This window comes from Lissotriton helveticus, chromosome 5_1, assembly GCF_964261635.1.
Source record: "Lissotriton helveticus chromosome 5_1, aLisHel1.1, whole genome shotgun sequence".
NCBI lineage: Eukaryota > Metazoa > Chordata > Amphibia > Caudata > Salamandridae > Lissotriton > Lissotriton helveticus.
The window spans coordinates 1,771,280,612-1,771,303,076 of record NC_136065.1 but is presented as its reverse complement, the minus strand read 5'-3'; the positions used below and the strand labels follow the sequence as shown (position 1 = coordinate 1,771,303,076).

At 49.1% G+C, this 22,465-nt stretch overlaps 1 protein-coding gene across 3 annotated transcripts in view; it reads left to right on the top strand.

Moving 5' to 3' along the window:
* MAPT (microtubule associated protein tau) overlaps nt 1-22,465 on the top strand; it is a 1,132,093-nt gene that overhangs the window by 890,124 nt on the left and 219,504 nt on the right. For all 3 annotated transcript variants that reach the window (XM_078645042.1, XM_078645040.1, XM_078645041.1), the window contains one exon: nt 17,900-17,981. In XM_078645042.1, the coding sequence (XP_078501168.1) occupies nt 17,900-17,981 (82 nt within the window). The remainder of the gene's footprint in view (nt 1-17,899; nt 17,982-22,465) is intronic.

Genomic DNA, 22,465 nt, shown 5'->3' with positions numbered 1-22,465 from the left:
GGATAGGCAGGTTTTAATTCCTTCTCAGGAAGAGGTTGTGGAAACACAGCCTGTGTCGATTGAGGCATGGCCCTTTCAGCCCATTTCTGAGATGTGCGTGCATCAGATGTAGGAGAGCTGGTTGTCTGCTCTGGGAGAGGCTTGTGGCCTGGATTTTTCTCCAGCTTCAGGACTGCTTTCTCCCCCTGGCCTTGCCATGGAGGCAAGTTCCTCCTTTGCAGGAATTCTAATGAAAGTGGCTACGGTTTTAAACTTGTCAGTTCCTATGGTGTGAGGGTCCACAGAACCTTTGATCGAGGTCCTTTTTCAGGGACAGACATGGGAAGAACCTGTTCTTCCGCTTGGGGAGGACCTTTTAAAATGTATTATTTATAAGATAAGAGTCGGGGCCTCAGTAGATCGAGATATTACACATAGACACCTGCCTGCACCTGGGGGCCCAGTTTGTCTTCATAGACACCCTTCCACCAGTATCTTGGTGACTCAGGTTGCGACTTCTTCACAGGATGTAGATTGTGTTCCTAAGACCCCAGTGAGCTTGGAGTCTAGGACTCGTGATGCATGTGATAAACACATCTTTGCTTCGGCAAGCTCAGCCTTGAGATCCACAAATACATCTTGTGTGCTGTGGAGATATTCCCATGCTTTATGGGATTCGCTACTGAATTTGTTACCATCTCTTCCGGATAATGTCCGCTCGGAGATTGGTGATTTGATTAAAGATGGTCATCAGGCTGCTAGGCTTACCATAAGGTGTGATATGGGCACCACGGACTCTGTAGGTCACACTATGACATCGGCAGTGGCATTAAGGTGTAGGGCTTGTTTGGCAACTTCCGGTTTCTCTGCGGCTGTCCAGTCGATTGTGGTGCCTATCTTTTTGGGAGTCAGGCTGATGTAGCATTAAGACGCTTCCCTGAAAGACAAACGTCTTCAGAGTCATAGCTTTTTGTTGTTTGTTACGGTTGTAACTTGTCTTTATACTTGAGATGTAGGCTTTTTCTTTCAAAGTGAGTAAGCTTTGTTAGGGCATTTTACATGTCAGTTGTTGGTTTGACCTCTTGGTGGCCTGCGATAGAAGATGCTTTATTCTCAGTACAAATGTTTTCCTTTTTTTAGCCTGGTATCGATTTAGATGACCGAGGGAGATTTCCCTTTGTACTTTAGCCTCTGAGGATGAGCATTGTGCTCAAGAGGTTGTCAAGAGAAGTGTTTTCTTGTATGAAAGATTTCCTGACACATGCTACTTTACAGCAGTTCACTATGCTAAAATGTGCATGGTTTCGACCTTTCATTGTCTCTCAATAGGGACATGTTGGTATGCCAGTGATAAATCTGGTATATAGGGACTCTCTGGTCCTTACTCGTTAGAGTAATCAGCGTAGTATGTCTTCACTACTGCTGTGGTGTGCATATTTATTATGGCGATGCTGGATTCAGGGCCAACATTTTGTATTCTTTTGAATACATGTTCTTGTGGTTCATCCTTCATTAAAGTCCTCTTGGACTATGTGTTTTCATGGTGTAGGTTGTTGTCTCCTTCTGAGCGGACTTCATATATACATTTTCATTATTTGTGCTTCACTTTTTGGAAAATTGTGAGAGTAAACTCTGAGTTTATGGTGTATTCTTTGGAATACACAAGTTAGTTGCCTTCTATGTGGAGGGGATAGGTAATTCATTTGTTCATTCCTAGAACTTATGAGATGAACTCTGTATCTTACGCTGTGTGATTTGTAGTGTCGGAAACAATCTGATGGAGACTTCTGGCTGCAGTTTCCTCACCTGTGACAGTGTTCACGGATTCTATTGAGAGCCAATCTCTTGTTCTGCTCTTCCTATGTACATTTGGTTGGGTTTTAGTTATGACCGGCTGGTTCTCTTTGAGAACGTTCGTAGGACTGGTTCGCAGACCCTCCTCCAAGGGGGTATTCCTATGGTATTTAATTCAAACTTTAAGGAATCTGCGTCTAGATGTCTCCATTACATGGAAAAGTTACTTACCTTTGGTAACGTAATATCTGGTAGAGACACAGTTTACCCACAGATTCATTAGCTCCCTGCCCATCCTCCCCACTCTGCGAATGACCTATGATGTAAGGGTTATACCCTTTTTCAGTACTGTTTTTATACACCGGGGATCACTATCTCAACCTATGTTGGGACTAAACAGACCACTTGGCCTGGCCACATAGGTTTTGTTTAGATGATGCCATACCGTCCATTTCCGAATTCGTGTGGTCAGTAGGGTGGGGGGTGTTTTCTATTTCACACTGGATTGGACGCCAGTGGGTAGTATTGATTTATTTGTTCTTTCTTTGAAAGTCTTTGTTTGGTATCATTATACCTGGTATTGGCACTGTCAATATGTCTCGTAATGGTGTGATTCGACAAACAGCTTGATAGGTTTTGTTTTGCTATTATCCTGCGACTAATTACCACTGACAAATGGGCTATAGAGTGTACGTTTTTCTTCCCTTACATGAGGGTTATTTACCAAGACACAGGGTTTCAAAGATTTTTCTTGAATGATCTATAGAGTATAAGGTTTTCTTCCCTTGCTTGGTGGTTATTCACCAGGGAGCAGGGTTTCACGTAGCCATGTGCTTCATTGATTCTTTTTTTTCTTTAAAGTCCTTGTTGTATTGGGTATTAACATACCATTTGCTTCGTCTCCTTTTCTGAATGTTTCAAAGTTTTTTGATATTTTTTGGCACACTGTTTCCACATTCAGTTTCTATAGTGGCTCCTCGTTCTGGTGCATAACATTTCACAGAAGAAACTGACGTCCACGTGCCAGAGGGGACTTCTATGGCTCGGTTCCACTGATTTAATGACCGGAGTCAACGTCATCGCGGAGCTATATGACGCCGTCCCCCGGCACGCAGAGGTACTGCTGAAACATTTCCGGATCCAGACTCGCACCTAGGGAGAATTCTAAAGTTAATGAATCTGCGGCTAGACTGTGTCTCTACCAGATATTTTACTTTACCGAAGGTAGGTAACATTTACTTTAGGCATCAGAAAGTAAATAAGGTTGGTAAACCTAACCCACATTCCACAGAGGAAATGCTACCAATGTAGCTTTATTAACGAATGTACGATTGCTGTTAACTTGTAGGTCTGCATATACATTTGCATTCATTTGGATCTGTGGAAGCTTCACTTGCCAATACCGGATCCACTGCACCAGGGCAGGGAAGCTTGTCCTACATCTGCTCAGCCCGATTTTTGGATCAGGAGATCCCTTAAAAATATTTTAAAACAAAATAAAGAAAGAAGGGTCTGGATATAGACAGAATCCTGTGACAAACCGCCAATGCACAGGCCATGCCCAATGGGGTTGGCTGCCCTCAACGGATTAGACAGAGGACCTAGCTGGAGGCCTGGCACTACAACCAACCCCTATTAGACATGGCCAAAGGCCTGCACAGCTGGGTTCCGTCCAGCAAAGGAGGGATGGGCACCGTCCCTGCGGCCATCCACTGCTGCACATGTCAGGGTTAGCAGCTTGCTGAGGTTTGGCCCCTGTTGGAGGGTGGGGCGCATGAAACTCCTGGATGCAATATATGGCCCAAAAAAAATAACTCAATGAAAAAGACAAATGTTAAAGGTTAGGCTGGAATTTTTAAAACACCAGAAGACATGCTTAAAAACTCCTCAATTCACCTAAAAACACAGTTAAAGTCCACTTATGGTTATGAATTAAAACCGAAAAAACACATTCGCAAATTATGATTAAGACTACTATCCATAACTCACAAAGCAGCCATGCAAACCATAATTCACATACTAAATGAAATGCTCATGAACTCACAATATGTATACCAATAAATAACACCTAAAAGCAAAGTGCAGGTAAGCTATATCAGATAATCAGACAAATCAATGGTACTACATTCATAGTTGTCTCTGACAAGTTGGGATGGGTAATCTGTAAAGTGATTTACAGCACTTGGAATTGCATCTGTGTCATTAAGGGTGATGTGATGATCATTACATTTCTCCAGTGCTGGATCTTTCATAGATTCACATGCTTAAATAATTTGCTTCGTCGAAGTGGGAGTCACGGTACATATATACATAGCAATAAGTAAGTAAATTAATATTGTAGTTAATAGAAGAAAACAATTAATTTTAATAGCTCTTCCTAGTCATAATGCTTGGCCAAAACTTCATTAACTTCAATAATAAAGTCATCACTTACTGCTGTGTGTATATGTACCATGGGACTCCCACTTCAACGATAGAGAATGATTCAAGCCTGTGAATCTATGAAAGATACCAATACTGGAGATCCACAGTTACAGGTAAGTAACCTATTTTCTTTCTGTGTATGCCAACCGTGCTTCACTTGACCCGGTCACTCCACTACCGCACGGCCCCGTGTGCCCAGATTCTGCTGCGGCTGCCTGCTTGGCCCTCCTGCTGCCGCCTCTCCTTAGGGCCCCTGCTCTCCAGGCTTGCCCTCGCTCTCCAGGCTTGCCCACGCTCTTCAGGCTTGCCCAGGCTTGCCCTCGCTCTCCCCCGCTCCGCTTTCCAGCTCTTTCCAACCCCCGCCGCTGCTCTCCTGCTGCTCCGCCCCCTTCTCCTGTCTCCCGCTCCCCATTCGCCGCCCCGCTCCCGCCTCCCAGCTGCTCCTCCCTCCCACTTCGCCATAAAGGGCGGGGACCACACGTACGCGCAGTGGCCACGCGCAGCGTGCGCGCCGATTGCGCGCCAAAGGCAAGCCAGTCCATGCCTGGACCGCGCCCAGCGCCAGAACCCCTGGACCCCGCCAGAGCCAGCCAACCCGACTGAGCTACGACAACGCCACCCTCCACGCACTCAACACCGGCCAACATCCAGCCTGCTACCAAGCCATCCCAAAACTCACCCACGGAGCCTTCACCTGCCACGCCTGCTACTTCACCTGCACTCGGTCCTGCACCACGCCAGCCAAAACAGCCGCCAACAACAACCACCTCAAGTGCATCCTGCTCAACACCCGCTCCATCCACAGGCACTATGGGACCTCCTGGACAAAACGGCACCAGGCGTCGCCTTCTTCACGGAAACCTGGATGAACACCTCCTCAGCCCCCGACATCGCCATTGCCATCCCAGACGTCTCCAAGATCATCCGGAGGGACCGCGTCAACCAGACCGGAGGAGGCATCGCCATCGCCCACAGAAACACTATCCGCATCACGACCAACACCGACGACACCCTCGCCACCGCAGAGCACCTGCACTTCCAGATTCACACCGACCCCAAGACCACCCTCAGAAGAACCCTCATCTACAGACCCCCGGGACCACGCTCACACTTCAGCGAGGCCATCGCAGACTTCATCAGCCCGCTCGCCCTAGCCTCCCCCGACTACATCCTCCTAGGAGACCTCATCTTCCACCTGGAGAACGACCAGGACACCAACACCACCGCCCTACTACACAACCTCGCCAACCTCGGAATCAAGCAACTGGTCAACACCCCCACCCATTACGCCGGCCACACGCTCGACCCCGTCTTCTCCTCCAGCAACCACATCTCCTTCAGCCACACCACTGAGCTCCACTGGACCGACCACAGCTGCATACACTTCAACTTCAGGAAAACAACGACCCACCACCGCCCTCAACAAACCCCCCAAAGATGCTGGAGCAAGATCACCACCGACCGACTCACCACCTCCTTGAGCCTAAACCCTCCCACCAACACCACGGACCCCAACGAAGGAGCCTGCAACCTCACACAGTGGATCACCGACTGCGCCGACACCCATGCTCCACTGAAAACCCCCCCCAGCAACCTCAACAGCAAGAAAGCCACGTGGTTCACCAACGATCTCAAAGATTTCAAGAAATTCTGCCGTGAAAGCCTGGCGCCACAACCAGTCAACGGAAAACATGACAGCCCTCAAGAACGCCACCCGCAAACACCACCAGCTGATCCGCACCACCAAAAGGTCATCCTTCAGAGAACGACTGGACAACAACACCCACAACAGCAAGGAACTCTTCAACGTCGTGAAAGAGCTCTCCAACCCCAACGCCAGCAACAACGACATCACGCCTTCTCAAGACCTCTGCAACTCTCTGGACACCTTTTTTCACCGTAAGATCGTCCACATACACGACAGCTTTGGCGCTCAGAACTCGTACCCCACCACCGAACCTACACCCCCCACCACCACCCAGTGCGCCTGGACTCAGGTCAGCACGGAAGATACCACCCACACGATGAACACCATCCACTCGGGCTCCCCAGCCGATCCCTTGCCACACCACATCTTCAACAAGGCCGACTCCATCATCGCACCCAAACTTCGGGACATCATCAACAACTCCTTCATATCCGCCACCTTCCCGTAGAGCTGGAAGCACGCAGAGATACGCGCCCTCCTGAAGAAACCCACCGCAGACCTCTCAGACCTCAAGAACTTCCGCCCCATATCGCTCCTCCCCTTCCCTGCAAAAGTCATCGAGAAAACCGTCAACAAACAGCTGACAGCCTTCCTGGAGACGAACGGCTCCCTCGACCCATTGCAGTCTGGATTCCGAGCGAACCACAGCACCGAGACCGCCGTCATCGCGGTCACCGACGACATCCGAGCCCTGCTGGACAACGGAGAAACCGCCGCCCTCATCCTGTTCGACCTTTCGGCCGCGTTCGACACGGTCTGCCACCGCACCCTGACAACCCACCTCCGCCATGCCGGGATCCAAGGAAAGGCCCTGGAATGGATCACCTCCTTCCTCTCCGACACAACCCAAAGAGTCCGTCTCCTGCCCTTCCTCGCAGAAGCCACCAAGATCATCTGCGGCGTACCTCAAGGCTCCTCGCTCAGCCCCACCCTCTTCAACGTCTACATGAGCCCCCTCGCAGCCATCGCACGCAAGCACAACCTCAACATCATCTCCTATGCCGACGATACCCAACTGATCCTCTCCCTCACCAACGACCCCACCTCCGCCAGAGCCAGCTTCCAGGAGGGAATGAAAGACATCGCAGACTGGATGAAGCTCAGCCGCCTGAAACTGAACTCAGACAAGACGGAAGTCCTCATCCTCGGCCCATCCATCTCCGCCTGGGACGACTCCTGGTGGCCCCCTGCTCTGGGCCGCCCACCCAAGCCCACGGACCACGCAACCAACCTGGGCTTCATCCTTGACTCCTTCCTCACGGTGGCCAGGCAAGTTAACGCCGTTACCTCCTCCTGCTTCAACACACTCCGCATGCCCAGTAAGATCTTCCGCTGGATCCCCACTGGAACCAGGAAAACGGTCACCCAGGCCCTCGTCACTAGCCGTCTGGACTACGGGAACGCCCTCTACACTGGGACCACCGCCAAACTACAGAAAACACTCCAGCGCATCCAGAATGCCTCAGCACGACTCGTCTTGGACATCCCCCGACACAGCCACATCTCCGCCCACCTGAAGGACCTGCACTGGCTCCCCGTCAGCAAGAGGATCACGTTCAGACTCCTCACCCACGCACACAAGGCTCTCCACGACTTGGGCCCCGAATACCTCAACAACCGCCTCACGTTCTACACGCCAACCCGCCAGCTCCGCTCTGCCAGCCTCGCCGTCGCCACCGTCCCACGGATCCGCAGAACCACCACTGGAGGAAGACCCTTCACCTACCTGGCGGCCAAGACCTGGAACACCCTCCCCACCCACCTACGACTCACCCAGGACCATCTCTCCTTCAGGAAGCAACTCAAGACCTGGCTTTTCGAGCAGTAGCAGCTCCCCTCCCCCCCAGCGCCTTGAGACCCTAGCGGGTGAGTAGCGCGCTTTACAAATATTCTTGATTGATTGATATAACCTTTGGGGTTTTAATGAATAAAATGTATATATTCAAGCGACTCGCACATGTTTTCGGTAATAGAATTCCAATTTAAAAATCAAATAAACAGTTTTACAACTTGAAAAAGTATATATTGGCAAAATGTTGTTTATTTCTTAAAAGAAAATGTGTTACATTCTAAATAGTGACTGATGTAATGATAGTCACCAGGAAGATTGTTCGCAAAACGTTTCTAAAAGGAATAGCAAGTCAGTGCACTGTTTCCCTTTTTTGCTGATTGTCACTGCATGAAGTGGAAATAGTTGTCAAATAACACACTATGATAGGATCACTACAGACACAATTTGGTCTTTATGGCAACCAAGGACCTTATCTGGAGTTTGCTGATGGTATACTCTGTCAGAAACGTGGCAGATGTTCCGCCCACCATATTACAAATGCATTCTAGCTTATGGCACTTGTAATATAGAAGATGGGATATCTGCCACGTTTTGAAAGAGTATGCCGTCCACCAAACTCTAAACAAGGGCCACTAGTAGATTTTTTTTAAAGTTCTCCAATGAGAACAAGGCTTTCTTTTTAATACATATTGTTTGTACCCTCACCTTCTACTTGTCCGTAGAGATGTCACCTTAGGTGTCTGACAATTTACTGTTTAGAGGGATAATTATTAATAAATGGCACAATTTGTAACGCATCATAAAATAACGTTACCCATGGAGAAATCCATGACCCAACAAACTGTGTATGTTTCATCCCATTCATAACTACCTGATGATCGATGGTGAATATGCAGAAGTTTATAGGTGTTCACATATTTTTGCAGTAGTGATGTAACACAGGACCCACCATGCTGCTGGGGTTTTCTGAAAGAGACTATTAGTTATAGATTCCTTACCTTAGAAATACCCCGGGCGTCAAACTGGATCCATAGTATTTTTTCTCAGTAGTACCCCTGCGCGTCAGTAGGTGGCGTTGGTCGACTTCATCTTCGTCGTTGGCATCGTGATTGCAGAATGAGGTTGCGGTATCTACTTTGACACAGCCCCTCATGCTGAAGACAGTTGTTTCTTTTTCCGTGCCAGCCTGCATAGATCCGGAGATAGCTGTACCCGTAGTCTTTTTTGACTAGCTCTTTTTTGACTTTTGTCAACATCTTTTTTGAGTTGTTTGACTCCTGGTGCACGTAGGCATGTCCCATCAATGTACTGGCTTCAAACCTTGTGACTCCTGTCAAAAATTGATGTCGGTCACGGACCCACACCTCGTGTGCCTCTGGTGTCTGGAGCTCGACCACGACCCGAAAGTCGTGCTCCGACTGTCGGGCCATGAACCTGAAGCCTTTGCTGGAGTGGTCCCGAAAGCTTCTGGAGGCCCAGCAGTCAGCTTTGTGTCACTCGAGGTCCCGGTCGAGACGTGACTGGTTGCAAAGTCACCACGATCATCCCTCCTCGAAGTCTTCGTCCTCGGGTAAGTCGAAGCACAAGAAGAAGGCGAAGAAGCACCATCTCTCCGCCTTCTTCCCGTCTGTCGGCCGTCAGGACGCGACACGTGATGTGTAAGGTCATCATCCATCAGCTCCGCCTGTGGAGCCTGCTGGGACGGCTCCGAGCTACCGTCCCTACCCGGAAGCTGGAGCATCCCCTGCCCAGCTTCGTGCATTTTACAAAGCCCTCTACTTCCTCTTTGGGTAGCCCGACTCCGCCGGCGCGCCTTAGGGCCCCGTGGATTCGGCTGGGGATTTTAGGCCTTAGATGCTGGTAGCTCCGGCCTCGGCACCGCAGGGCCCCCATGGTTCCAGGCCTGGATCCGGATTGGTGCCGGTTGACACTTCCCCCGGCGCTAATTCCTCTGACGACGCCTCCAGCGCCGGTTGTGTCCCCGACTGGCATCGACCCTGGCCTCCCCCTCGACTTGGACACAGAGCTGGACTGGCATTGACAGGTGCCAGGACCCGCGCCGGCCGGTACTTTTGTACCACTGTTCTATCCTGGCGTTCCTTTTCACCCTGAGTGGCAGACATAGGAGGAGGAGGAGGACTGAGAGGGGTCTATGGACCCTCTGGCAGACCAGCTAGAAGAGTCGGACTGGAGAGATGAGTTGGGTGATTCCAGTAGTCTGGACACCTCCCTAGACCTCTGTATTCTTTTTCCCCCTACCATGGCCACAGAGGAGGGAGCCTCCTACACTGTGGTGTTGCGTAGGGCTACTGAGGCCTTGGGCCTTGAACTTCCTACGGTGGCAGTCAGGACTAACCTCCTGACTGAGGTGCTTCAACCTGCAGCGGCCTCTTCGGAGCCCCTACTGACGTTCAACGAGGCCTTGACGGATATCCTAGTGGGCAGTTGGTCCAACCCCAGCACAGGGGCTCCTGTGGATAGGATGATTGCCCAACACCACCGCCAGTGCCGGGTGAACCAATTTTCCTCTCCAAATACCCTACCCCTGAGAGCTTGGTCCAAGCCTCAACATCCAAAGGTGCGTTCCCTACTGCTTCCCCAAATAGGGAATCCAAGAACCTGGGAAGTTAATGTTTTCTTCCGCCAGCTTAGGACTGCGGTCGGTGAACACCGCATGTCTCTTGGGCCACTACATCCACTCTGTGTGGGACACGGTTGCAAAAGTGCTGCCACAGTGCGCGGAGGAAGCCTGGACTGTACTCTTCCGTGCGGTTGCAGACGGTAGAGCCGCAGCGAAGTCCGCCATTCGATGTGGGATGCATACTGCCAACTTGCTAGGTAGAACGATTTCTACGTCAGTAGACTTGAGACGCTATGCCTGGCTGAGGTCCACTGGCTTTTCCGGGGATGTCCAATCGACCCTTTTGGACATGCCCTTTGATGGCCATTTCCTGTTTGGCGACAAGGCAGTCAATGCGCTCGAGCTCTTCAAGGACTCCGGGCTATGGCTAGATCCTTGGGCCTCGCTGCCATCTCTCGCCCTGTTCAGTCCGCCTTTCGCCCCTTTTGTGGCTCCGGAAGGGGTGCCCCGCCACGTTCCAACCAGGGCCACAGGCCTCTGCGCGGCCGGGGACGTGTGACCCAGCACCATGGGTCTGGGGCCAGCGGGCCTGTCAGTCCACCAGTAGCCTCTCTGCATCAGCCTCCAAGCCTTCCAAGTCCGACCTTTCAGGATCACAAGTTGCCAGTGGGTGGCAGGATTCGCCATCACCTCCCCCACTGGCACAACATCACATCAGACATGTGGGTTTGGCAGATAGTCCGAAGGGGCTACTCCCTCCCCTTCGAGAGTACCCCTCCCTCCCCGCCACTAACGCTACATTGCATTTTGGAGGATCACTTGGCCTTTCTCCATCAGGAAGTTATGGCTATCTCAGCCAAAGGAGCCCTCGAGCGAGTCCCAGTCCCAGAAGTAGGTTGTGGTTATTATTCCTACTACTTCCTGGTGCCCAAGAAGGACAAAGGTCTGCGTCCTATCTTGGATCTCAGGAACGTCAACCGCTTCCTCCGGAAGGACAAGTTCAAAATGTGCACATTGGCTCAGGCCTTGTCTGCCCTCGACCCTGGAGACTGAATGGTAGCGTAGGACTTGCAGGACGCTTATTTCCACATCCCCGTCCTGCCAGCCACAGGCGTTACCTACAGTTCACGGTAGGCCACGAGCATTTTCAGTTTACCGTGCTCCCCTTTGAACTTACCAGCTCCTCTTGGGTGTTCACAAAAGTGATGGCGGTGGTCGCACCTCATCTGTGCAGATCAGGTGTTCCAGTCTTCCCCTATCTCGATGACTGGCTGTTGAAGGCGAGCTCGCCCCAGGCTGTCGTCTTCCACCTCCAGGCTATGACGGACCTCCTGCACTCGCTGGGGTTCAACGTGCCAAAGTCACACCTGATTCCCTCTCAGAAACTCCTTTTCATCGGAGCGGTTCTAGATACAGCGCAGTTTCGGGCTTATCCTCCCAAGCAGGGAGTCAGAGATATTAGGGCTATGATACCGATGTTTCAGCCCCTGCCCTGGATTTCGGTGAGAATGACCCTGAGGTTGCTCGGCCTCATGGCTTCCTGCATCCTGATGGTGGAGCATGCCAGATGGCATATGCGGGCTCTGCAGTGGGACCTGAAGTTCTAGTGGGCACAGCATCAGGGGAATCTTTCCGATTGCGTCCAGCTCTCGGAGGGCACTGCACACCAGTTGCAGTCATTGCTAACGAACCAGGATTGGGTTGACAGCAAATCCCTCTCCCTTCCCCCACCACAGTTCACAGTCGTGACAGATGTGTTACTCTTGGGGTGGGAGGGCCACATGGGGGAGACAGAGATCAGAGCCCTCTGTTCTCCGGCGCAGTCCGGGATCCACATCAGCCTTCTGAAGCTCCAAGCAATTTGTCTTGCACTGAAGGCAGTCCTTCCCTCTGTTCAAGGAAGAGTAGTGCAGGTGTTCACGGACAACAACACCGCCATGTGGTATTGCAACAAACAAGGCGGTGGGGTCATGGACCCTTTGTTAAGAGGCTCTTCACCTTTGGACATGGCTGGAACATCACCCTTGTGGTTCAACACCTGGCAGGTTCCCTGAATGCCATGGCAGACAAACTCAGCCACAAGTGCATGATGGATCACAAATGGCGTCTTCACTTGGAGGTGGTGCAAAGTGTCTTTCAGCAGTGGGGAGAGTCTTGGTTAGATCTGTTCGCCACCGAAGAGAATGCGCAATGTCAGCAGTTCTGCGCATTGGAATTTCCAAGGCTGCATCCGCTGACCGACGCTTTTCGACGTGAGTGGAATTGCAGTCGTCTATACGTCTTTCGGCCTATACGGCTTCTGCCCAGACTGCTAAAGATCAAGTGCGGCTGGGCCCAAATCATTCTTGTGGCTCCGGATTGGGCATGATGAGTCTGGTATCCAGAGCTCTTGAAAATGGCCATTGATAATCCGATCAGACTGCCTCTTCGGGAGAATCTTCTGTCGCAGCAGCAGGGGTCGGTTCTCCATCCAAACCTGTCCAGCCTTCACCTCCTTCCGGGGAGATTGAGCGTCAACAGTTGACAGCTTTCGACCTTCCCCACGAAGTCTGTAACATTATCTTGGCAGCCAGGCGTTCCTCCACCAAAACGGCATATGCCTGTAGATGGAACAAATTTGCGGCATGGTGAACAGCACAGGCTGTGGATCCCCTCTCTGCCCCTCTTTTCAGAGGTTCTCCTGGTCATTCTTTCTAGGTCCCCGCAGGGCTCTGCTCTGGGCACTCTTAAAGGCTATCTTTTTTGTAAATTGCTTTCTTAAGGACATTACTCACCTTTTTCCTCCTATTCCTTTCGTAATTCCCCAGTTGGACTTGAATCTTATCTTCACTTACCTTATGTGTGCTCCTTTCGAGCCACTACATAATTGTCCTCTCAGACTCTTGACTTTAAAACCGCTTTTCTGGTTGCCTTCACCTCTGCTCGCTGGGTGAGTGAGCTTCAGGCTCTATCTTCTAAACCTCCTTTCCTTGCTGTCCATCCGGACAAGGTTGAACTCCACACTAGCCCTTCTTTACTTCCCAAAGTGGTTACCTCTTTCCACATAGGACAGACCATCACTTTGTCCAACTTCTTCCTGCCCGCATCCTTCCAAGGAGGAGGAGAGACTCCACCGTCTGGATCCAAAACGTGCGTTATTATTTTATCTGGATCGCACAAAACAATTCCGGGTGGACGATAAACTCTTTGTTAACTATATGGGTGCCAAGAAAGGTCGGGCCGTGAAAAAGCGAACCATCTCTCGATGGATCGTCCTTTGGATTAAAATCTGTTATTCATTGGCGAAAAAGGAGCCTCCGGTAGGACCCATTCTACCAGGGCGACGGCATCCACTATTGCTTTTGTACGTGGAGTCCCCCTCACTGACATCTGCAAGGCAGCCACGTGGGCATCACTGCACACGTTCATTAGGCATTATTGCCTGGATAGTCAAGTCCGGAGAGACGGCTTCTTTGGCCTTTCAGTTCGCCAGGACTTTCTGGTGTGAACTTGGTTCGCAGACCCACCCCTGGGTTCGTATTGCTGGGTTACCTATTCTAAGGTAAGGAATCTATAACTAATAGTCTCTTTCAGAATAACAAGTTACTTTCCTTCGGTAACACTATATCTGTAAGAGACATATATTAGTTATAGATTCCTTACCGCCCCACCCAAACTCCCCGTTCTGCAAACTGACTTCTAGAGTAAGGGACTCCCTGTCAGGGCCCTAGTTTTGTGCGCCAATGGTCAGTGTCTGGCATGGCTCCGCGCTTCTAGCATGGAATGTCGTGTAAAAGAACTGACGATCAGCGCGTAGGGGTGACATCTAAGTAGATACCGTGACTTCATTCTGGCGATCACGATGTCAACGACGAACGCGGAGTCAACCGACGCCACCTACCGACGCGCCGGGGTACCGCTAAGAAAAAATTCTCTGGATCCAGTCTGATGCATGGGGGTAGTTCCAAGGTAAGGAATCTATAACTAATATATGTCTCTTACAGATATATTGTTACCCAAGGTAAGTAACTTGTTCACTGGTCTCTTTATCCCCGGGGGATCTTCCTCAGCCACCTGTTTGTTACCTTAGACCTGAACGTCTGTCTGGGTGTGAAGGGGTCCCCCTCCATATAGTTTGTGGATGGGAGGGTCTTGCTTAGGTTCCATTATGCCACTGTTTTACAGGTGGCCCCATTCAATAAGTCCCACAATGGTGTATTTTTTTGTCCACCCTCATACAATTTTTTCCCCGTGGAAGGATTACACCCCTATTACTAGATTTGCAAGTATGGGAATTCCCTACCATACCTAAACATTTGAATTAGTCCAATGGATGCCCAAAGGAAGGCAGAGGTAAAGGTAGATAACACCTTACTCTCTATTTGTGGCAGTGTGAGCGAGCAGTAAGGCTTTATCTGAGGGTAGTGCTAAGCATTTATTGTACACACACAGACAAAGAATGATGTCACACACTCAAAGACTTAACTCAGACCAATTTGTTTGTATAGAAATATTATTTAGTCTTATTTTATCACTAGAACCAAATCATAGGCAGAATTGTACTCTCAAAGGAAAGGTATCACAAATATGCATTTGGCATTAACTCTGGTTTGTTACAGGTTTGTAAACTTTGGCAATACACAGTCAAAATTACTTTATAGTTACTTTTCTTACTCAGCGAGGTATCCCTAGATACCAAGATGGTACATTTCCTAAGAGAAAGGAAAAAAGTCAATGCATGTTGTAGTACAATTACAGTTTTGCAGGGTTACTCACGAGACATTCTTAGTACAGAAAGAACAAAAAGGCGGTTATAGTCCGTGAGTAGGACTCGGTCAGATGGACGCTTGGTTCACACCGCCAGCGGCACAGAGGCGGCCAGGTGCAGACTGCCGGGACCACACATTAGCCAACGGGCTAAGCAAGGTTGTTGGTTCGGAGACTGCGGACGAGCAAGCCACCTAGTTGATGAAACACATAAAAAACTCCTGGTGTCGAGGTCAGCAGTGAAGGGTCCAGCACAAGAACTACACCGCCAGCGGCACAGTGACGGCCGAGTGCAAGATGCGGTCATCGGGGATCCCTGGGTTTCTCAGTGGAGATCTTCGGTCTTGGTCCAAGCAGCGGATTTGGTCGGGGATTCCTGGAAGGCGGTCAGTGACCAGGTCAGAGAATGGGGTCTTTGGGAGTTCAAGCCTTGTGGCCGCAAGTGCTCGCAGACGGAGCCGGTCGGGCGATTAGGCTCCTTGGACTGCTTCGGCCGTAGAGACGTTCATGGTGTCACCTTTGGTCGCGGTTGGAGGGGACCTCCCAGATAATGGCTGCAGGCTCGGGTTATAAGCTTGTGGAGATTCAGGGGTCACCGTAGCCCAGGATAGGATCGCCGCAGGAACCTCCTTGGGGTGTTTGGCCACTCGGGTTCAGGCTCATGGGCACCGGGTGCTGTGTGGTGGGGGGCTCACAGAGTCGACCAGAGTCAGCGTCGGTTGGTCTTTAGCAAGTCTGGTGCTCATGGGAGACAAAGTCTTTGGTTTGAAAAGCCAGGGTAGGTCCTCCGGGTTCTTGAGGGCTGCTGGCTGCAGGACACACCAAGTTTTTGCTGGAGGAGTCAGAGGTCGGGACAGGCCTGTAGGGCTGGGGCCAAGTCAGTTGGTGTCCTCCTCTTTGACTCTCAGCACGGGTGTTCAGTCCTTCTTCTTCTTGTTTTTTCTTGTTGGCTCTGGTCTGCTGAGGCAAGGTTCAGGGTTGCCCCTGAATGCTAGATTTTGGGGCATTACAGTTAGGTATGGGTCAGGACCAATGGGTCCCTTCCTTGGGGTGGGTACACCCCGTACCCATCAGTGGGATGGGGGCATAAGCCTCCCTCTGGTTGTACGGGTACCCTTATCTGCAAGACGGGGGGACTGAGAGTTGTGCTTCACCTCACCACCTCCACCTGAGGGGTGGGGTTGGCAAATGTGGGCACACCTCTCCTCCTAATTTGGTTTTCCTGTCGATTCTCTCACCCAAGGTGGGGGCTAGTTGCTGGAAGCAGCAAATGGCTAGGGTAGCTCTCAAAGGCGGCAAGCCTTTGAAGCTTCCCCTTCATGGACCCTGCCCATCCTGGGGAGGAGGTTTGGTACCTCGCCCAGTATGTTCTTTGTTTCAGGATCCCGAGAGTGGTAGGCACTTGACCCCGGGGTCCAGAAACCTTTCTGGTGGTGGCAGCTGGCGAGTAGCACTCAGCCAGGACCCTATTGTTAGGTCGTTTTTCCGCGTGCCTTTTTTATTAAATCCCACACTGGTACCAGTGTGGGTTTAAAGAGCTGAGAAGTCTGATACCAAACTTCCCAGTTTTCGGTATAGCCATTATGGATCTGTGGAGTTTGTAATGACCAACTCCCAGACCATATACTCTTCATGGCATTACTTCCCTTTCAGTGTCTAAGAATGGACTTAGACACTGCTGGAGTACAGGGCTCATGCACCTGTACCCTCACTAATGGTCTAGTGCCCCCACCTAAAGGTGGGGCTTACCATGTACCATGTCGACTCTTCACTTTGTTCTGCACTAAAACACGCAGCCTCCAATGGCAGTGTGTGTGCAGGTAGAGGGTCTCTAAGGGCGGCGCAATAAGTGCTGCAGCCCTTAGAGGTCTTCCCTGGTCCCAGTGCCCTTAGCACATATGGTACCTTTTACAAGGGACTTACATGTGGCCAGAGAATTGCCAATTTGGTTTTGCAACGGTACAGTTTAGGGAAAGAACATAGGTCATGGATACCTGGTTGGCAGGAACCCAGGGCACACTTAGTCAAAGTACTTCAACATTGTGCAAACAGTGGGGGGCAACCATGCAAAAAGGGGCAATTTCCTACAAGGGATTGTTGACCTCACAAATTACTTTTTATGCAATTTATTTAAGCTATACGAACGCTGCGTGACCAGGCCCTTTATGAACATCCTCTTCACAAAACATGGGGAATTTGAAAGTATGTGAGCTTCATAGATAGGTTTAATGGGCATCCTAAACATCGCTATCCCATATACTAAATGAAAAGAAAATATTAAAGTCATTGATTGGAACGACTGACCCACGTCAGAGACCATAGGAAACAATCACTTATAAGAAATACTTTAAATTGTCACAGGAAACTTCTAGCATTTCTTTGGCACATTCCGAAAGTGAAAATTGAATTTCTTATTGTGTGCGCATAATGACCTTCTCATGAAAATTGCAGTCTTTGAATGGTCCCAGGACTATGCATTTCGAAAACCGTAATTTCACTTGCTGTTTTCATTTCGTTGTACTTGGTTTATTTCTGTTGTTTCAGTTTATTTGGACATAGTCTTTAAGTTTTACAACCAGACAGGTATTTCACTATTTTCTTTACAATACATTTAATACATTTTTTGTTAACCCTTTTATATAAAACACTTACGCCTCCTTCCTTCCCCCTATGATTGCTATGCATGCTGACATGTAGTTTCGATTTACTTCATTTTGATGGCATGTTCTCTTGAACAAATTTGTACTTTTACTGGGGATACATGTTTCTGCTTGGTTGCAGTTAGATTTCAATCGTAGAACGTGATGATATAAGCTCCGATTTGTCTTTTTCATCATTAGTAACAAATATAATTGTGTTTATGTGCCATGTGCAGGTACAGATTGTCCACAAGCCGGTGGATCTCAGCCACGTGACTTCCAAATGTGGTTCCATGGGCAACATTCACCACAAGCCAGGTAATTTTATTAACCACATAATTATGTTAGTGCATGTACAATAAAAAAGTATTTCCTGAGGTGTTTGTCACAGGCTATCAAATGCATAGCCTGCTACCCGTGCAGGGAAGTTCTTCAGCACCCCTCATAGGGTTAGGTAGCGCAATATTAATGTTACAATTCAAATCTGCCCCAGGTGAGAAGGGTTTCACAGTCATTACAAAGCAGTACACTTCAGAGGCTAGTCATACAAAAAAATGACTTTCCACTTCCATTCCTGGACAACTACCAAAACATCAAGGGCCTAATTTATATGTTGGCCGAGAGGGAAGCCTCAAATGCGATGGCATTCCCTTTCTGCCATGACAGAGGTTCCTGACAGTGCTATAGAAGGCAGTCTGTACCTCCATCAGGGCGCTGGAGTAATTTTCTCCCTCGCCGGATCAGAGAAATGGGCCTACATATGAATCGGGCCCTAAGCTCGGTATACCCATTCAAATTTTGTCTTTACATAGATTTGGAATAAAGTCATGTACTCGAGGGTTGGCAATATCAATTGGAAATGCATTATCAAACACTAATTAGCACTGTTGCTCACATTTTAAAACATATATAATTCTTCTCCAACTGGTTAGAAATACCTTCACCACAGAGAGAGCCGGAACATCTCTTCCAAATAAAATGCTGTTTATTTTAAATTCTGACAATGAAGCGTTCCCTCACTATTACACTGGACTCATCCTCCACCAGAGCATCATCAACTGTCCATGCCAGTTCCTGTTCTTAGGTCGAGCCTAACAACGCGCATGCTCTGATCTGCGAGGCATGCTGTATTCACTTCTACGAGCTCTAGCCACACCCTCTCTGCCAATTGGTTAAAGTATGTGTCCTCCAGAAAAGATTGTTTCTGTATGGTTGCTTAGTGTTATATCTCCCACCTTCTTGTGTCTTGCTCCTCCCCTGGAGTATTGGCCTATTACGTGTATCTTCGCTCTGTAGTGCTTTTCCCTTTGTGTTTGCGCACTTGTTTTTTAATGGTTTGCCTTGATTTTATTTAGGTGCCTACATGGGCTGTCCCTCGGTTCGTGCATCAGCACGACGCCCACTTCACAGACGACGTGGTTCATGTTTTGGAGGCATTTAAAATTTGTAAACAATAGCGACTAAAACACTTGTTTGCCTTTCGATAATTGTATACATACTTGCAATTACATCATTTCCAGTTGTTTATTGCTTGAACTCTGTCCAGCTTAGTTTTGTTTCTCAACCCCCATACCGCTTTCTTTTGTTGCTCAACCCCCGTTGCAAAACCTACGTTTTTTGTTTAATTAGTCCTGCGTCGTTTATTACTTGCCCCGGGGCACTCATCCTTCCATCCCTCCGGGAAGGCACAGTATACTGCTGAAACATGCGAATACGCGTTTCCAGTTGTTTATTTCTTAAGCCCCGTCCCTCTTTGGTTTTTTTCTCATTTTGCAGTTGTAGGCACACACTATAGCCTCATGGTAACCTCATGTAACCATGGAGAAAGGACTATCATGCTGCCGGTCTCTGGGTTCGCATGGGTAAATAGAGCGCCATCTTTGAATTACTTCATTCTTATTTTCAGAGGACTAAATGCAGAGAACGTTGCCAGAGAAAATCAAGGCTAGGTAAGCAAATACTCCAGGTCTTTAAAAAATGTTGTCTCTTACTCCATTTGTCATGGTCTCACAAGTAGAACTTATTTTTTGAATTACCTAAGGTGGGTTCCCACCACATCCTTACACATCTTCCTTAGCTTCCCAGGCAGGGAGTACAGTCTTGCTTAATACCCCGGCTCGTGCCTGTATTTCTATGGTGCAGTTTAATACATGAAGGATCTGCAGGCTTTCCCCGTCCTCTCAACTATTTTGTGTAAAATCTAAATGTACTGCAAACCAACTCATCTAATGCTTAAAGTCTCCATTTCAAAAACCTTAACTTTGTGATTGTTTTGATCGCTTCTTACTTTAAAATTCGAATGCGTTAATTTAAATAATTGTATTATCTGAAAGAAACACGCAGTACTAAATTCCTTACCTTAGTCATAGTAATAGGCTCTTGTATAGCACACGATTCACCAAAAAGGTCTCAAGGCGCTTGGCAGGAAGAGACGGCAACCACAAATGAGAGGGGGGTGACAGGAAATTAATTGGGAAAAAGCCACGTTTTCAGGCCCCTGCGAAAGGCCAAATGATTGGATAGGGATGACAGATGGGGAGGCAGCTTGTTCCAGAGTAGGGGGGCTATATAGGAAAAAGCCCGACATCCATTTCGCGAGGTCCTGGCCCGCGGCTGGACCAGGAGGGATTTGGAACAGGATCTTAGAACTTTGGAGGGTTTGTACCAGACCAGTTTCTCCGCTAAGTAGGAGGGTCCTACGCCGTGGAGAAGTTTATGGACGATACTAAGTATCTTAAATTGACTTCTTTGGCGCACAGGCAGCCAGTGTAGCTCCTTGAGGCTAGGCAGGGAGAGTGACCTGGGGGACAACCCTAGCACCAAACGTGCAGCGGCATTCTGGAGAGTTTGCAGCTTAGTCAACAGACACTCACTAATGGTGGCGAACAGGGCATTACCTTAATCTAAACGGCTGATAATGAGCCCTTGAATCAGGGGCTTCCTAGATTCAAGAGGGAGCCCTTAAAATATTTTCCGCAGTTTACGTAGGATTCCATAGCAGATGCCTGATACTTGGTTGACATGGGCTTTCATTGAGAGGGTGCATTCAATCATAATTTCCAGGTCACGTACCACTTCTTTGGGCTCGGGGCAGAGTCCAAGTTCTTGGGGCCACCAGTCCTGTGACCCGATCATCTTTGCTTTACCAAACAGCATAATTTCTGTTTTGCTGTAATTAAGTTGGAGTTTGTTTCCATTCATCCATTCACTAATCATGACCATACACTTCTGGAATCTGGTACGGGTATCAAGAACATCTAAGCTACAGGTGATCAGCACCTGAGTATCGTCCGCGTAGGACACTGTGGAGAAGCCGTGGGATTTTATAATGTTGGCCAGAGGGGTGAGATACAGATTGAATAACAAGGGACTAAGGATAGATCCCTGCGGAACCCCTATAGAGAGGGGGGTCATGCTGGATTCCAAGGTGTTAACCTTTATATATGTGTGCCGGTCCGCGAGGTAACTCTCGAACCAGGCAAGGGCTTTGCCTCTGACACCAATCTCCCACAACCGTTGGTGAAGAATGCTGTGGGAAATGGTGTCAAAGGCTGCCGAAAGATCTAATAGGATAAGGATCGCAGACTCCCCCTGTCTAAGGTTAAACGGATATTGTCCACAACCTCCAACACTGCAGTTTCCGTCCCATGGGCAGCACGGAACCCTGAGTGCGAGGGGTCTAGCAGCGCATGGGCTTCAATAAAGGTGGAAACGCGCTTGTTAATGAGGTGTTCCAGTACTTTTCCGATGTAGGGCAATAGCGAAATTGGCCTGTAGTTAGACATAACAGTAGGATCACTAGTCAGTTTTTTAAGAATGGGTTTAACCTGTGCCACCTTCCAGCAACTGGGGATTGATGCCAGATCAAACGAGGTGTTGAAAATGTTGGTGAGAGAGCTGACCAGAAGCGGGAATAACATACTACACTTGCGCGGGCCAAAGAGTCTGTGGGAGAGCCCGATTTCACCTTCCTGAGGGCTTCTAACACTTCGGCTGACGTGGTGGGCATAAATTCCGAAAGAGAAGGGCACACAGTATGAACTAGGGACGCCTCTCCGACTTGGATGACATCTGGTCTTGAGGAAACAAACGTGGAATAAATTGATTTAATTTTGTTGTCGAAGTGGGCTGCCAGTGAGTTGACCCACTTCAAGGTGGGAATAAATGCTGACTGCTCCACCTGCGGAGAGGTGAACTCATTCAATATTTTATACAGTTCTTTACTAGAATGATCGGCTTTACTGATCCTAAGGGTGAGATAGCCAGATTTTGCTGCCTTTATGTTTTTTAGGTAATTGGAGTGAACCCGTTTGTAGTTCTTACGATGTTCCGGCGTTCTGGTTTTCCTCCACAACCTTTTCGCTGATCTGCTGGCGATTTTCTCCCTTAGAATTACTCCCAGGCGTCAGACTGGATCCGGAAAGTTTTTGTCAGCAGTACCCCTGCGCGTCGGTGTCATGTGGCTCCGCGTGCGTAGCTGGTGCCGAGATTACATCGCTGGATCCACTTAGACACGCCCATGCGCTCTGATGTCAGTTCTTTCTTTTTCCACGCCAGCAAGCGCAGATCCGGGAAGAACAGGTACCCCCAGTCTCTTTTTGACTGAGTTTTTTTTTCGAGGCCTTTTGTCTCAATTCTTTCGTGTCGATCGACTTCTGGTGTAGTAGAGATGCCCGGCTTTGAGAACTATGGGGACTGTCATCTCATGTTGTGGTTGACAGACCCACACCGCGTCTGTCTCTACTGCCCAGGGAGTGACCACAACTCCAAGTCGTGCCCCGACTGCCAGGCTATAGCGCCAA